The 17,005-nt window shown below is 38.8% G+C and overlaps 1 protein-coding gene across 5 annotated transcripts in view; it reads left to right on the top strand.

Moving 5' to 3' along the window:
* Positions 1–2,959: 2,959 nt before the first annotated feature.
* The window catches only part of UHRF1BP1L (UHRF1 binding protein 1 like), a 46,564-nt gene continuing 32,518 nt past the window's right edge, over positions 2,960–17,005 (top strand). For 3 of the 5 annotated variants that reach the window (XM_015628564.2, XM_015628567.1, XM_019006734.1), the window contains exons 1-2: positions 2,960–3,165; positions 16,158–16,320. In XM_015628564.2, coding sequence (XP_015484050.1) covers positions 3,122–3,165; positions 16,158–16,320 — 207 coding nt within the window. In that variant the 5' untranslated portion in view covers positions 2,960–3,121. Of the gene's footprint in view, positions 3,166–10,255; positions 10,403–16,157; positions 16,321–17,005 lie in introns of all 5 variants that reach the window. The other 2 variants (XM_015628565.1, XM_015628566.2) reach the window with 2 other exon arrangements.

Raw genomic sequence — 17,005 nt, 5'->3', positions numbered from 1 at the left:
AGGATGTAGGACAAGTGCCAGGCTTTTAAGAGTCCACTTAGATTTATGTGAAGTGGTTGATATACATAAATATTTCAAATCTCTTTGAACTAAAGTTGGTGTATTTACTGTCACTCCTACTTGAGGGCAATTCATACATATTTACTGAGATTGTTTACACATTCACCCATATATGCCAGTGGCACTTCCGATAATACTTTCTGTTGTTGTTAGAGTATGTAACATAGACAAAGTCAGCCACACAGCAAGGACACATAAATAGGACTTTGGAAAGTCCATGTGGTAGCAAACCTTGTACATTGCCCTGTACAATAGTGAGAATTGATATTTTCTGATGCTCTTTGAATAATGGTCTGTCAGACTACTTAAGCCTTGCATATCTGCATTTGAAGACAGACCATAATCTTTTGCATTATCTATAAGAAGGCATGCCAGATTTCTCATTCTGCAAGTATGATACAAAGCACTCACTGAAACTTAGCTCAAATTTAGTTTGTTCTCTTACTACATCTCCTGCTACTTTATTTAATGGGAAAAACAATTTTATTTATTTATTTTTAATTCTGTGACCTTCATGTTCTTTGAAGTTGCTTGAGCTCCAGTTGGTTGTTTTTTTCCTCTCAAAACTCCATTCCAGTTTTTACAGTTAAGAAATCCCCATGAACATATGAAACTCTGAGAGATTCAAACGGAATCTGCACACCCTCTACAAAGCACAGGTGCTTTTTGGCTCCAGTCTGTGGGAATGAACAGCCTCAGCTGAATAGCACCAAGTACAGAATTTCCAGGTTGTTTAGACCATCCAAAGAAAGACATCCTCAAGGAAGAAGTTACTGCATGCTTTGACACAGGGGGTTGTTATCCTGGACTTTGCATTAATGAACTGTACACCACATACCTGTATTTGGGTGATGGTGAAGTGCAAGGTGGTGGTTGAGAAGACTGCCTGATAGAAAACTAGATCCATGGTTTCTTGGGTGTTCTCTTGAATTCACAAATGTTGTGTTCACAAACAGGCCCTAAAAATACCTATGGAAAATATAAGACAAATTTTTCCTTTGAGATCATTTCAGCATTGTGGATATGCTCACAAGTGGGGTTCTTTCTTCGTGACACAAGTGCCAGCTGCTTCAAGAGAGAGAGAATCCAGGAGCTAGGAGGGATGCTGTGGCCAGCAGGGTAGGGCCTTGCTAGCCAGGGCCTGTCCCACCACCCTCAGTCAGTGAGCAAGGCAGACAGGTGTAGGAGAGAGCCCAGAGCCCAGGTTATAAAGCAAAAATGACAAGGAAGCAGGTGGAACATCAAGCACATAAGACAATCCTCAAGTCATGAGCAGGATCAGGACTGGTGGGATTAGCAAGGGCCAGACATAGTCTGGGGGTCACCATGCAGGTCCATGGTGACTGGGAAGGTCTGAAATCAACATGGAAAATTTGTGCCCTTCTAATTCTCTTTTGGGTGATGAGGGTGTGGTGTGTGTTGATCTGTGCATTTTCCTCCGTTCCTCCACACAGTATACTCCAGGATGGGTGTATAACATGAGGTCACAATTCAGATCAATCCTGCTGGACAGAAATGTTTCTGGTTTTCAGTTCTGACATCAGTGAAGAGCCTCAGGGCTTCCCCTGTTCTTCCAGAGCTATGATTGCAAGACACTTGAAAGAGAACACATGGCATGGGTCCTGCTTTCATTGCCCTTTGTATTTTCTCTGTTGATGAGAAACTGATCAGTTGTGATGATAGGTATTGTTTCTCCATGATACTGGTAGACTTTTCCCTAGCTGAGAAAACTGAACATAAAACAGGCATAAAAGTGTTAGCTTCATACAGCTCATTACTAGTTTATAAATCTCCTTAAGAATATAACGAGGTCAGTATTACACAACTGACTGATTTTTAAATGTCTGGAAAAATCAATTGAAAATGCTAATCTCCTGACCTATTTCTTCTATTACTGCTTCATATTTCTGACTTAAAGGTCCTTAGGGTTTTGGTTGATTGCTTGTAAATTATTAATGTTATGTATATGAGAAGCAGAGAAAATAGTATCTGATGTCTTTCCTCTGCAGCTAAAGACTATTAGAGGCCCATCCTGCATATGGAGGTCAGATCTGAAAAACTTTGTAGTTTTCTGTTAATTTTTTTTTCTTTTTCCAATTAATATTTTTAGGGTACTTGGTTACCCACCACTGAAATTCTTCAAGATGCTTTTCATGAATGAGTGAGTGCCGGAGGAAAAGAGTTACTGGATGAACAAAACTAATACAAGACATTAATTTCTTAACTGACTTGGAGATTTTGCTACAGCATGAGAGGCTGTCCTCTCAAAAGTAAAATAAGTCATAGGCTGTATACTTGCCACAGATACCGAGCAAAATGGAAGCATCTGTGGAACCACCTGATGTTACAAGTCTCTGGGTTTGAGCAATTACAGTATGGGATGTATGTATGTGTGTGTGCATGTGAATTTCTTGCCATAGCATTGTCAGTTTCTACCAGTGAGATCTTCATCTAGCCTTGTTCCTTCTGTGTGGTGCTGTAGCAGCCGCAGCTATCCTGTCTTTTGGCTTGGCCGGTCCGGCTCAGGCAAAGGTGTGAATCATGGTGTTGGGACACGTTCCACAGGCGGGCGAGGGGATGGAGCCACAGGCGGGGATGCAGTGCCACGCTCCCAGAGTTTTGGAGATGGGAAGGCTGAAGAGGGATGAAAGAAACAGCTGGCGGAAGAGAGCGGGGAAAAGGCGAGCGGTAGGGCTGAGGCTTTGGACGCTGAATGGGGACGGAGATGCTGAGCAGGCGAGCAGGGGCTCTGCCCTCACCATGGTCCTATGTGTGCCTGTGCCCATGCCCGTACCCCTTCCCTGTCCCCAGTCCCTGCCCCGCTCGGCCCGCCCGGGGCCGCCGCTCTGGGCACGGGGCGGGGGCGCCGGGCCCGTCCCGCCCCGTCTCGCCCCCGTCACCAGGCGATGCTGCGGCCAAGATGGCGCCGGGCGTCGAGTAAGCGCGAGTATAGCGGCTCCGCTCCCGGCGCTCTCCCCACCTCGGGCAGGGGCGGGCGCAGGGATGAGGCGCGTTCCTGGTCCCGGCTGGTCGTCGTGAGGGGCGCGGGCAGGCAGACACCATGGCGGGGATTATCAAGAAGCAGATCCTGAAGCATCTCTCCAGGTCAGTGGGGCGCGGTGCACCGGGCAGGCTGAGGCGGCGCGGGGGCGACTGCGGGTCCCTGTCGCCGAGAGCGACCCCCGGTCTGGGCGCTGGGCGGGGGGACCGGGTCCATTCTGTCCGCAGAAGGGGGAACTGAAGCCGCCTCCTCGTAGTGATTTGAAGGCGGAGGAGGTGGCCGGTGGGCACAACCCCTTAGGCTGGCCCCTAGCCCCCGGCTCCTTCGCCCGGTGCCCGGCGGCGCGGGCGGGGAGGGGGCTCGGTCTGCCTGGCGCAGGAGGGAGTCACCGAGTGAGTCACCGCCGGGCTCCGGCCGCCTCCCCGCCGGGCCGACGGTGCCCGCCCCCGCTGCCCGAGGTGTGCGGGGGGCAGAGGAGAGGGGTGACCCCGACCCTTGTGATCCCCGGGCGGCGGGGGCGAGCAGCAGCCGCCCCGGTGCGCTGGCTGGCCGGGGCTGGGGCAGCTCGGCCTGTGTCCTTGCAGCTCAGCTCGCGATTTCCGAGCTCTTGAGACACAGGTGAGGCCGAGCAACAGAAAGGTGCACGCAGAGAGATGAAAATAAGTTCGTGGTTTTCTGTGTAACCGAAATAATGTCTTAGGTGCCTCGCGGCCTAAAACAAAACAAACAAACCTACTGTAAATTTCTTATATGTCAATGTCGTGTACTTGAAAGATGGAGAAATCACAGAAAGTACCCAGTCTGATTCATACAGTTTTAAAAAGCCGCATCAGGTTTCTCCCATTTTCTAAAGAGGCAAAAACCTGTTAGGTACTTGATCTGTCATAATACTACAGCATAGCTAATTCTTCAGAGCTTACTTTTATTTCTTAAAAGATATAACCTGAAATACTTAAATTTTCTAGGTTTTTTTTTTTATTTTACCCAAAATGTTTTATTCCACTTTCGTGTGGTATTTCTGTAAAGTGTTTATAGAGAAAAACAAACAAAATGAAGTGACAGATTGTCATTTGATTAGTCTGTTGTTGATGCACACAGAAAACATTCTCATTCCAATTCCTTTGATATTTATCTGCTAAATATGATGTATAGAGCAGTAGTAGAATAATTTTTCTTCTCCGCCCTGCTCATGAGTTATGTAGCAGGAAATGCTGACAAAGAAATCTTTTCTTCACATGAAAATGACGGAGCACCGTATAAATGGAAATGCAACAAGAAGATGTCATCAGCCTTGAGTCAGTTTTCTAATCAGCAGTGTGCTTGGAATAGCTGGATGTAGCAGCTTGTTTCCTGTAGTGGTATATAGTGAGCTGTATGGATAGAGAAGTGAGCTCTAGTCTCTGTGCTACAGGTTAACTCTAAAATGTGTCTGGGAGTAAGATGAGTCAGTTTTTGTCTAGTTTTTCAAATGAACAGCTGAATAGATTAGAACTAAGCACTTTGTCATGTTGGTAAATTTGTGATTCTTGTAGGTTGTGATAATGCTTACTCAACAAGGCTCTGTTAAATGCTTATGACAAATTTTATCACTTCTGGAAAACTTATGGAATATATCGAGTGATCTGAGGCTTGCAAATTGAATCTGATGTTCATAATCCATACTATTCAAAGAGTGTGTTTGCTACCTAAAATGTAGACAGTATTATTAAGCCTCTTGTTATGGGTGTTCTTCATTATATGTCCAGATAATATCTTTACTTCCTGCAGAACAGGTGTTTCAGTGGTTTCAGAAGTTGCTTACTCAGGAAAACAGAATTCAAGTGACATGAGCTTAAATTTCAGGACCTTGATTTTTCAGCAGAGATTATAAAAGTATTAATTTGGGATTTTCTTTAATAAGTTTTGTGAGAATGTGACTAAGGAGCTGAATACATAAGGAATTTCCTGTAACAGAGAGAGTGCCAAAGGACACTTTTACTATAGTAGTTGCTGTTCTGCAGTTTTCATAGTATCTTGAAACTGCTGCCTGCTTGTCATCTTCAGCTAAGCAGGTATTAGTGGCAGGATTAAAATTTATTGGAAGAGGTGCATATATAATAAAGCAATAGTGGAAAGAATTACCCTCTTATCTCAATTTATTTTAATTTTTGAATATTTTATTTCCCTTCATGTTTGAACAAAGATATGAATTTGTACCTTAAGTTACACAGAAGTACTTTGATTTTTTGCCACAAACCACGGAACAGTTGAGGTTGGAAGGGATCTTTAGTAGTCATCTTGTCCAGCTCCCCCAATCATCATTGATTTGGCAGTTTGCCATGAAGATTACTACAATATCTGTTAATCATGTGTTTACTCTTTTTCCTATCTAGGTACTGTGTTTGCAGATTTGAAAGCATTATGTCATTCAGCAATGCAGTTTCCATTTAGCAGTTCACAGTGCTTTTATTAGATTAATTAGATGAATGGACACTGGTGTAGAAGGAGCCTCATCATTCTACATTTGTTAGCGAAAATTTTACATAGGTATCAATCTTTAAGGTCTGAGAACAAGAAGATGACCCAAACTGCATTTTGAAACGGTTCTGATATCTGAGTTACTTCTTACCTTTGTAAAGAGTTTTTTTCTTATTGTTGTGTTGCAGTTTAAGAGCAGTGAAGGTAATAAAGCTTATTTTATTTGGCTTGTAACAAGTCTGTATCCCATGGCAGGATGTGGTGATGAGGTTTTTTCTTTTTCAGTCTTGAAATTTTAAAAAATGTCCTCTATCTTCAACATGCATTGTTCTTTCCCAAGGCTGTGGTAGAAAATGAAAAGGAAGGAAGGGGTAGGAACAAACTATGTGTTTTTTTGTTGTACTTCACTAGGATATGAAAGTAAGTGTATAAACCAAACTGAAGAGATGAGTTTGCCATTTGGAGGCTTGAATTTTGTCATCCACACTTCGATACTGTGTTAGGTGTGGTTTTACTGAATGCAGTTGACTGAGAGTCTTTTTTTCATGTGCCCTAAAAGGAAACAAATGTCTGGATAACAGCATCATCCTTTACAAAGGTAGGAAAGATACACCATCCCTAGGAAAAGTCTTCTCTGTAGTGCTGGGATCACTTACTCATACTGTAAAGGTTGAAATTTGTGTTGAATCTTCATTTGTGCTGTTACGTATTTTCATTGGGTGAGAGATTTCTTGTTGAACAGCATCTTTTAACTGCAAGATTTTCTGTTCAGTGTTCTGCTATGATGATTGCAGATATCCTTTAGCATTCCTTCTTTTTTCTCAGACTTGGTGGACAAGTGTATGAAACAATGGTCTTAAAGATTTCCCACAGGAATCTAGATTGCCCTGTGCAAGTTCACTGTGGTATTAGTGTAGTACTGTCTCTGGCTGTGAGTGGATCATCTCCATGGCAGGGGTTTCAATCTGGGGTTTTTTGGATGGGAGGTACTATACAGAGATTGGATATTACAAACTCAGTCTTGTATAAGGGCGTTTTCAGGTGTTTTTTAGTTTTGGCATTTAGTCTCATTGCAATTCCCTTTCTAGTTAATGAGCAGACTGAATCTTCTGTGTATCTGCATGATCCCTGCCTTTCTGTGAAAAATAGTTCTGTTTATCAAGATCCGTGTAAAAGAAGCATGAAGGCAAGCTTATAAACTTTGCCTGTCAGATAAGTAGCTGTACTGAATATGACAGTTTTCATCTCAATTGGTATTAAGTCTTAAGTTTATCAATGATAACACACAGTTCAACTTAAAAAGTTACAGTTTGCATCTTACTCAATATTTTCCACAAAGAAAACAGTAAGAGGTTTTAAAGTGTCTGGTATGGCAGAGATTGTTTTCAGTTGTGTCATTAGTTAATGTTCTGCATGAACTTAGACCTTTGCTTTTGCTTATCTGAATCAATAGACGTGAACGTACTGAGATTTCAATAGAAGAAAATTGCAGTGAGTTTTGTGACAATTATTTTCATCTCATAGTTGGGAAGTCATTCTAAAGCTCATACGAAGAATAGTTGTACAAAGAGCAACATCCTAATTGTGTGGATATTGGGAATCAGCTGCTCCTGATGTAAACAATGATATCCTACATCATCTGGTACAATTTCACTGATACACATCCTACCAAGTATTTGCCCTGCATATTGACCTGCTTTTATGCCAGTCAGACATGTCTGATTGGTGAGGAATGTTGTCCTCTCAAGAGATTTGAGGTGACTCCTTTCAGAGTAAAGCAGTGTAACACCTTTATTGGGCTAGAATGTGCCATTTTCTTCCTGTAAGTAAATGACCAAAATTGTTTGGATGAACTTTGAAAATTCTGCTAGTAGCAAAATATGTAGGTTTTTGCTTATTTTCAGTTTTGTGTATTCCACTTCTCTGTCACTTTAGTTTTGAGAAAGTTAGCCAATTCCTTTAGCCAGCCAAAGAACACAAAGTGTGTACTTTTCTGCTTCTCTCTTTGCTTGTACTAATTTTGTAGTGTATTCTAGGTGACTGACTATTGGCTTGTGTAGTATGTGAGAAAATTGCAAAACACAGTGTAGACATAACAATCTCTGTTGTTCCAAATGAGTTTGTATTGAATCTGAATGCAGAAAGTGTTAGCATTATGTCCATCTTAAATGCTGCACCAAGGGAAAGAATAGGCCTGAAAAACTACAGGTAGTAAAGCAGAACTGCTTGAGACAACAGACAAGAAGGAGGAGAAAGAGCAATTTAAAGTTTCACTGTAATCCTGTATTTCTTAAATTCCCTTATGTTTGAAAATCAATACTTTTAGTATTTAAGTGGAGAATTCATGCCAACAATTTCTTCTGTGTGAATGTGTTGGTAATGTTCCTATGAGCATGAACGAATCAATAAATGCTTTTTTTTCAACAGAAATAAAAAGCTTCCACTTTCTTCTGTTTTTGTTAGTAGCTTCATGTATTATATTGCATTTTAAGATTCTGTAACAGAACATCTTCCAGAATTCAAACTGAAATTGCTCTGGTGCTTTATGGAATTATACATGTATTTTGGAGATAAGTGAGCAATAATGCATTTTCTGGTAAAATTCTTAATCATTACCTTTATTAAGATTTGATATTAAGTCTTGTGTTACACCTCAGAAAGATCTCTTAAGCTTTCAGTATAGTTTGGGTTAATAAAATAAACTCACAGAATGACTTCTCATTTTCAGTCTGTTTTACGTTATTTTTGCAAATGTATTACAAATCTAAATGCTAGTTCTACAGACATTCATACAATTAAAGTTCTGTTGAAGCTTTGTTGAAGTCAGACAACTCTTGTTCATACATAATAAAAACTAGTACATTTGCACAATCAAGAGGAATTAATCAGCAGCATTTTAGTTGTATGTGATCATTTTCTTTAAAGAGTTCTCAGAATACTAGTAAGTTTCACAATGAAAATGATCTTGGAAGATTGTTCTGTTCAAGTATCTGACGCACTAGTATTAAGCTTTCTCTGGGAAAAAAAAAGGATATTTAAATAAAGCCTGTAAGGAATAAAATTGTCTTTTAAGGTCAAGTGATTATGGAGTATGTAAGAATCAAAACTAGCCCACATTTCATTTCTTTGAAATTTGTTATTTCTCCTGCCAAAGCCTTAGTATTTTGAGGATTTTTTCTTAATATTGAAGCAGAATAAAAGTCTGTATTAAATAACTCCAAGGATGAGAGGTGCTTTTTAAAGTGTCTCATTTTATTTTTTCTTTTTTTCTACGAGAAGATTGGACAAAGGAGATCAGATAATTTCTGATGAGACATTAATGGAATTATAAAAGCTTATGTGAAGTGATTTATTTCACAGGTTTTTTTGTGAATCATGAGAATAATTGCTAACAAGTAATTACTCAATTATATCAAGACTATCTTGGCTTTGGCCACTTGCACAATAACCCAGGTACTCCTGTAGGAGTAGACCTTTGTGGAGCTGGTTCTAACCACGGTTCAGATCTCTTTATTGTCTTTTTTTTTTTTTTTTTTTTTTTTTTTTTTTTTTTTTTTTTTTTGTTTTGTAAGGAAACATAGGAGAGGAAAGAGTTCAGCTAGGCTATGCTTTTTAGTTCTTCCAGCCTCCCTGGGTGGATGAATGAGCCCTGCTGGAAGAATAATGTCCTCAGCACAGATTTTGTGGCGGCCCTGCTGTGCATCTTTTACCATTTAGCTTGAGAACACCAGGGTTTGTTTTTTTCTCCTCAGAGACACTTGCTCCTTCTCACTGCCAAGGAGGCCACACTTGGATCCAGCCACTAGGAACCTGAAAGTTGTGTGGTTGCCTGCTTCTGAACAGTATTCATGTTGTAGTTTCTTCCATTGCTGGGGGTCTCTCTTGAGAAGAATAATTCTTCTCTTGAGAAGAATAATTTATAACTAGGTATCTGTAACTCACTTTGGTGATAAATTTCTTAAATGCTGTTCTGATATCCCAACAAACTGCCTACCAAGGCCACTGTCCAAATGTTTGGGTTTTGTTGCACCTGAAAGGGTAAAAGTGTAGGGATTCATTATATTTAAGCTGAGGCATCTCTTTGAAGTGAAAACAGTTAGCAGAGAACTTTGTTTTTGAGGAGCTTATTTTACTTAAATTTCATAGCCTGCAAAATCAGACTGTCAAACACATCCAAGTCTTTGTAGCACCACCCCAAACACAAAAACAAATCCAGAAGTCCCATTTTCCTACATCTTTAGAGTCAGGTTTCTTTTGTGTGAATTTTGAATAGCTGAGGTTGAGACATTGTAAATAGGAACAAGTAATGTGAGAAATCTCAGGGTAGGCAAAACAAAACTGAAAAGTTGTCTCCCATTTAAAAATAGAATAAAACCCTCTTATGCAGCATCTTTGGGCTGTCTTCCTTATCATCTTCCAAATGTACATACTGGGTATCTCTGAAATTACTTGGCTACATTATATAGATGTTTTCTGCATGATTAAAATTTTCTTCATAAGCTGTTCATTTAAACAGGGCTACAGCATAACTGTAGTATCAGATAGCAAGGGATATTCTCATGGGAGTCTAGTGTTTTACACAGGTCTGTTTCCTTTTGAATTCTGTAGTGTCATGATGTGTAACAAACTGTTGTAACTGCAGTTATCTTCAGCAAAAACTCTCTTACATTATTGTATCACTCCTTTTTCCCTTTGCACTTGATCCCTTGTATATCCCCTGTGTCCCATTCCCTGCAGCGATCCCAGCTGGCTCTGGTGGAGATTGGTTTGCTGTGATTATCCTTACTACCAAAATGAGTACCAGAAGCTTCTCAGAAGCCATGGCAACTGACCACTTGCTTTCACCAGGAATAGGGGCCTTATGTCTGAATACCTTGCCCTCAGGTAAATTCCCCTCTCCCACCTTTGTAGCATAAATGTAAGAGGTGGTATGTATTTATATAAATTTGGGAGTGAAGTGAGCTCTATAAGATGTAATTTAAATTTGTAATTTAAAATTCTGCAGAAATAGTTGTTTGCTGTGCAGCTGTGTGTTTCGGCTTCTTTGGGGTTTTTGTAAGTCCTAAATTAAATTTGAAAAATGGGTTTGTGAACTAAATCAGCAATCCCATTATAAAAATACTTTTGTGTGTATTTTCTAAATGTAATCTGAATATTCCCAATATCTTTAGGCTATATGACATTTACTGTTTTTTATTTGTATCTGGTAAATTCTTTTCCATAACTTTCTGTGTATTACCTCTGTATTGATATATTTGAAGAATCGATCAGCTCTTTAACTAGTTTACAGTGAGAAGATCAAGTCACAAGAAAGTGATTTTATTTTTTTTTAATTAAATGAGTTCTTATAGCTAATATCTTATGAAAATATTTTATTTTAGAGCTGATGACTTAACATTAAAAAAGATACATGCTGATGTTACATAAATAAATGATGCAGTTTCCAAAAAGCAGGTATTGTTATGCTTTTACACTGTATCATTATTTCATTATTTTAAATTTCTGTTTCATCAAATGGCTTTTTTTGCATTAGGTACAGAATGCTGTATTTTAAGTGGAATTTAATAGTTACCAATACAAGCAAATTAAGGTGTGATTTTTTGCTGCCTGCAGTGGAGAAGTTGTATATACATTGCCACATATTGTTTGATATATTCAGGATCTTTTGTTATCTTGTACTCAGCATATCAAGGCCTGACTTGTATAGGGTTGTCATGTTTGAATAAAGTTCTTTAGGTTTGATCATAATGGCCATTTCTCTGCTTGATGTGAAAAGACTCATGGAACAGAAAAGCTTAATTTTGATTTGTGTGAGGGTTTATCATAAATGTAAGATAAATTGCTTGAGCAGTGTTTTACTTGCAACATGATTATCATTCGTGCAGTGCAGGCTCCTCATTTATGCACAGTGCTTGGCTGTGTCTGTGCAGATCTGCTTCATGACACATAATTAGATAATAACCATTGATGACAGCAGCTGTCTCAGTTCTGCCTGTACCCAAAAAGCAAGCTATACAGCTTTTCTAAATGGAAAGAAAATAATTTCCTATATGTGTTATTACAGAATTAACTAAGGGAAGCATTATGTGCTGTCAAGAGACTTGGTGGGGATGTCCAAATTTGAGAAAGTGTGGAATGAGTTTTGAAGCAAGTAGGTGTGTACTAAGATGTCTTTAGGAAGTCACCTGGAGTGAGAGTCTGTGCTGAAGTCCTTCTGTGTTGTGATAAAATGGAAGCAATTATTTGGAAAGTATCAGCAAAGCAGATGTATTATTCAGGGTTACTGCAATGGAATGGGTAAGGGGGTGGTGTTATAATGCACCAGATGTGTTACACAAATACGGGTTGCTTGTTGAGCCGAGGTCCTAATTAGTGATTTCCCTGGAAAGGAAGATCTGTCTTTAGACTATGATGCATCAAAAAGCGTGATAAATGTTAGGTGCTTGAGGTTCTATATAGTGGCCTGAAAAGTCCCCCCTGAAGCTGTAGGATTAGGGGTGGTATTTTGGACATGTCCAGTGTGCATGGACATGCATAACTCATGGCCAGCCTGAGAGCAGTAGGTCCAGGCTGGGTGTGTAAACAAGGAAATGCTCTGTCCTGCTCCAGAGGGCTGGGTGATGAGCACCTTCACAAAGTGCTTTGCAGCAGGTGATGCAGATCCTTGCATGAATATCCAACAGCCCGTGGAGGGTTCTCCATATTGCACTCAGACACCAAATACACACCTGACAATTCTGCAAATGTTCAAGGTAAGATTAGCTAAAGCATGTAGGCATTCATGTGAAGTGGCCACAATACCGATAGGTAAAGTGGTGATACCTTACTTATGTACAAATGGATGTTGGAGGGTATAAGAAGGTGCCAGTTGGGTGTCACAGGTAGTGAGGGGTGTACTTGATCAAGCCAGTTTCTTAAAATCAGCTATGGTTTGTGGTGTTAGGCTGGATGAGAGGAACTCAGTTGTAAAAGTATACACTGTTGATCCCAACACTTTGTTCCTGTGGCAGATTTGACCAGGAGTTAGTTCTATTCCTCCTCTTCTACTTGAAGTCTTAAAACTTAAAGTGGTATAGTGAGCTGAATGGTAATAGACCTCGTTCACTCTGTTACTTAGAGTCACGGGAAGGAAACATCTTCCTGAGAAACTCAATTTAAAAAGACCATTCTTCTTGTTTCAGAAATGGTGTAATATTCCTTAGTGATCAAATAACATGGTTCAGCCAGGTGAAACAGTAAAAAAACCACTAGTTATCTTCATGTTCCATTTCTGCTGTTCTATTATTGATCTAGTTGCCAGTGCTTAGTAGGTCATACTTCCCTTTTTCAGAGCATGTTGTTTAAGCAGGTTGAGTTCATAACAAGGAGATAAGCAAAACTTGCAGCACATACTGTGATTTAATAATTTTTCATGATTAGAGCATATATTTAGAGTTATATTACTGAGGAAATTATTTAAGAAGTGGGGAAGGCACATGGTAGAGCTGAGGAAAGTGGTTGTATATTCAAGAGATGTGCAAAACAGCTGAGAATCTGTCCAAATGTGATCCAGACTTCTCTTATTTCTCTAGTAAATCCAGAGGTTGGAGTTTCCATTGTCAAACTTGACAAGGCACCTGGTATTCCACTGCTCCAAACCTTTGAGGAGCACTGCTCTGAGCTTCACATGGTTTGTGGCCTTCCATATACAAACCATAAGCTTGTGACTTCAGAAAAGTGTTTTCTGATTTTCTCTACATGTTTTTTTTTGGGGGGTATAGTTTTTGTTTTCAACTTCTTGGACATCTTCTCTGCCAGCATGGTGGAGTGCTCCATTCAGAGCTCTAAGCCTGTGGTGTTACAAACCTTTAGAAAATAAGTATTTTAGGCAAGGAGATAAATGCGTCTTTTATGTAGGCTTTGAGTTAATTTAGAGGGAGAGAAGTGAAAGAACTGCTGTGGTCCTGACAAAATACGTTGATTGTAACTTACTCCTCTTTGGTTCTTGAAACTGCACTGTTACTGTACAGTCTTTTATGCTTTTCATTAAACTCTTAGTCTGCACTTTGTAAATTAAAGTTGAACTGTCTATCTGGAACTTCATAGGAATATTTACTGCATACGTGTGTAGATGCACCCAAACATCTATGCCTGTGTCAGGCAGCTTGTGATATTGATAAATTCATATTTCTGGGTTCTTGCATTTAAACTGTAAATATTTTAGAGCATTATTCTACTCACAAAATTATTAAAACTTTATTGAAATCTATACTATCACATTGGAATCCAAACCTCATATATGTTTTGAGAAAGGAAGTGTAGTTTGTGAAATTGAAACTCAGTCTGTGAAAATGGTTTTGCTAAGAATATCTTCTCACAGCTCATGTGTTTTTTCCTTCCATGACTTTTGACATGAAGAGTACAGTCTAAACAGGTAGAAAGAAATCCTGTTATATCTGTCTCCTCTGAATGAAGCAGCACTTAGAGCATTTTTCCTTTCACTAGCTGCAGGAGGGGAAATAAATTCAAAGCAACACTCTTGGAAGAATTAAAAAAAAAATGTATATAGAAAAAGTGATGGTCCTTCTTGAATTTTTTCCCTGTTCTTCTGCTCCCTATTGAGAGAGTGGCTTCTATTCTGTTTGCTTGAAGGATACTGAAAGTAACTCAAAAATGGCTTTGCTGTTGCCATTCACCTCTTTAATGGTATTTTGGTATCTTTCTTGCTCTGAAGTTTGAAAACCTCTCTGTAGGTCCTGTGTGTTTCTCTGTGATGTGTCTGCAGCTGTCACCAGGATAATGCTTAGATCTGTCTCCAAGCTGAGAGGCATTTCTGGTGTTGCTGAGCAACAGGGACTCCAAGGGGGACTTCTTTCACAAAGCATGAGTGTCAGGAGACTTGCATGTACCTGTGTGCGTGTAATGGCAGAATGGTTTTGCTTTTGCTGTGTAAATGTGACTTTAAAATGACACCAGTTTGTAATTGACCCTTACCTACAAAGTCAAGAGTAAGAGGTACTACCAGCTGACCGAAAACACTCAATGGCTGGTTTTTTCCTTCTAGGAATTTTGAACAGCCTGAGTCAGATGAGATTTTGCAATGGTTTCTGAGATGGGAAGTTTTATATTTTGCAGTTACTGGTAGGTTGTTTTAATGAGGAAGGTTATTTAGCTCTTCTCATCATTCTTTCTTGTTGAAAGCAAGAAAAAAGGGTAACCAGAAAACAAAATAATTCAAGTCTTTATTCCCCTCATAATGTTTCTAAACAGAGCATGTAGAAGTACATTAGTTGCCAAGGAAAATACATTTATCAATAGCCTTATCTCAATATATTTTTAGTACTGAAATTATGAAACTGTATTACTCACAGATTAAATTTCATTGCTTGTGGATAATTTATGACTAAGCAATACAGTAACAATTGCAGTACTTCTGTCGTAAGAAATATGTCTAGTATTATTTGCAAATATGTTTGAATTTTGTAAATGCATTTTCAAAGCTAACCATCCTAGGAATGGAGTAGGGCAGTTGGACTCAAAAAATGCCTGCTCTTTTTCAAGCTGTACTTGGAAACTGTTAAGAGGAAAAGCTTGCCAACCTTCTTCATCTTCTTCCACCATCTCCCCTGTATCAACTTAATGAGGACCTTGTAGTTGAGTTAGAAGTTGGTCTCTTCAATGCAAAGGAAATGCTGGAATTGCACCTCCTGGGGCATTGCTTCAGGGTGATGTTCCATCACTAAAGACAGACAAACCCCTTTGCTCTCTGCCTGGAGAATAGCAGCACCAGGAGATTTCAGTGGGAAAAGTCACAAAGCATAATGCCAATAGCAGTATTTTCTGCTACCTAATCTTGTAAAACTAGACTCAATTGATGAGCAGAAACAATTTCTCATGGCAGATTAAAAGTGTGGTAAAGTACAGCCTTTTCTTAGCTTATGGTAGATACAGTGCTCCAGCTGTTGGTTTGAAGGTAGAGAACCCATGGCCTCTTGTTTTGTCAACAAGGAAGTAAACCATTTGACATGGTCACACAGATTGTTTCACCGTAGCAGCAAGTCCTAGTGCATTTGAAACATGAAGTAATTCATATGTACACTTTTAAACAGTTACACTTTTTACCACATGGATATCACATTCAGCTTTCAAGTTTTCATTCAGTATTTTATGTACTTCATGCTGCTGTGTGTGTATGCATATTTCTAATCTGTCATTAAATTCTATGACAAAATCTAATTGACATTGTAAGTAAAACTTTTTTATTGCAAGATTTTAACTAAATATATAGAAAGGTACTGCTTATGACAGTAATTTTAGAGGTTTGGGGTTTTTTCTTCTTTCGAAACATTAAGGAGTGAAAAAGATTCAATTCTACTTTATATAGTTTAAAATAAATAGTTGAATAGTTTGAGTCAAGGATCATTTGTTATTCTGGGTGATACAAAAATTAGAAGATATCTCACAATATATTTTTGTTTATGTATTTATAAATTGAGCTAAGGAGATTAAAAAAATTCAAGGGCAAGTAATTTCCATTATACCATTTCTTTCTAGGTTGAAATTTATCTAAGATTTCTTCAACCCCAGACCATTGCTTTAAGTTATGCAGGATAGCTTTGATTGCTTTATATATATTTACTTAAGGTGTGTTTGTTTTTAGGTTCACCAAAAATCTGTCACCTGACAAGATCAACCTGAGCACATTAAAGGGGGAAGGTCAGCTGACCAATTTAGAGCTGGATCAAGAGGTACTCCAGAACATGCTTGATCTTCCAACATGGTTGGCTATAAACAAGGTGTTTTGTAATAAAGCATCCATTAGGGTGAGTGTTTTATTGTGCTGGGATGGTAATTAACCAAATCTTTCTTTTCATTCTGTCTCTGTAAACTTTCAAGCAAATTTTTTTTTGTAGAAAACTGTGATAAGTACTTGACAAAATTTTAAAGAACAAAAAAAATTTATCAGGGATAATTTTTTCCTTATTTTTGTTTCTTATGTGATGACATAAAATACATCTGGAAATAATGAAAATAAGAGGGATTATTTTTATTTATTTATTTATTTTATTTCTGGGTAGAATTTATTCTTGCATGTCTTGAAAATGTGGTAGAAGTAAAAGTTTGTATTTGTCCATGGTAATTAGTCTATCATAATTATTTATTATTCTCTTTTTTGTGTGCTGTCTCTTCACTTCCATTTGCTTATTGCTTTCCCTCTTGTTCTGTTTCCATTTCCAAAAATACCTTTCTGAGGGATTCTGACTCTGTGGGAAATGTGGGAAACACAGTAAATCTAGTAGACACTGTGGTTTTGGCCATTGTGGCTGCTAATAGTTGAAACAATGTATATCATCTGTACCACATTTTAAGAATGTGGGATTAAGAAATGAAGAATGGCTTTTTGATGCTTGAAGTTACAATGTGGTCAAACATTAGCACCTTTTTAGTATTTTGGTGGGGTTTATGGGGTTTTTTTGGTGTTCTTTCTTTGTTATTTTTTCCTCCACT

Source organism: Parus major, chromosome 1A (genome assembly GCF_001522545.3).
Source record: "Parus major isolate Abel chromosome 1A, Parus_major1.1, whole genome shotgun sequence".
Lineage (NCBI taxonomy): Eukaryota > Metazoa > Chordata > Aves > Passeriformes > Paridae > Parus > Parus major.
Note: the sequence above shows the minus strand (reverse complement) of the source record. Positions and strands in the feature narration are given on the sequence as shown.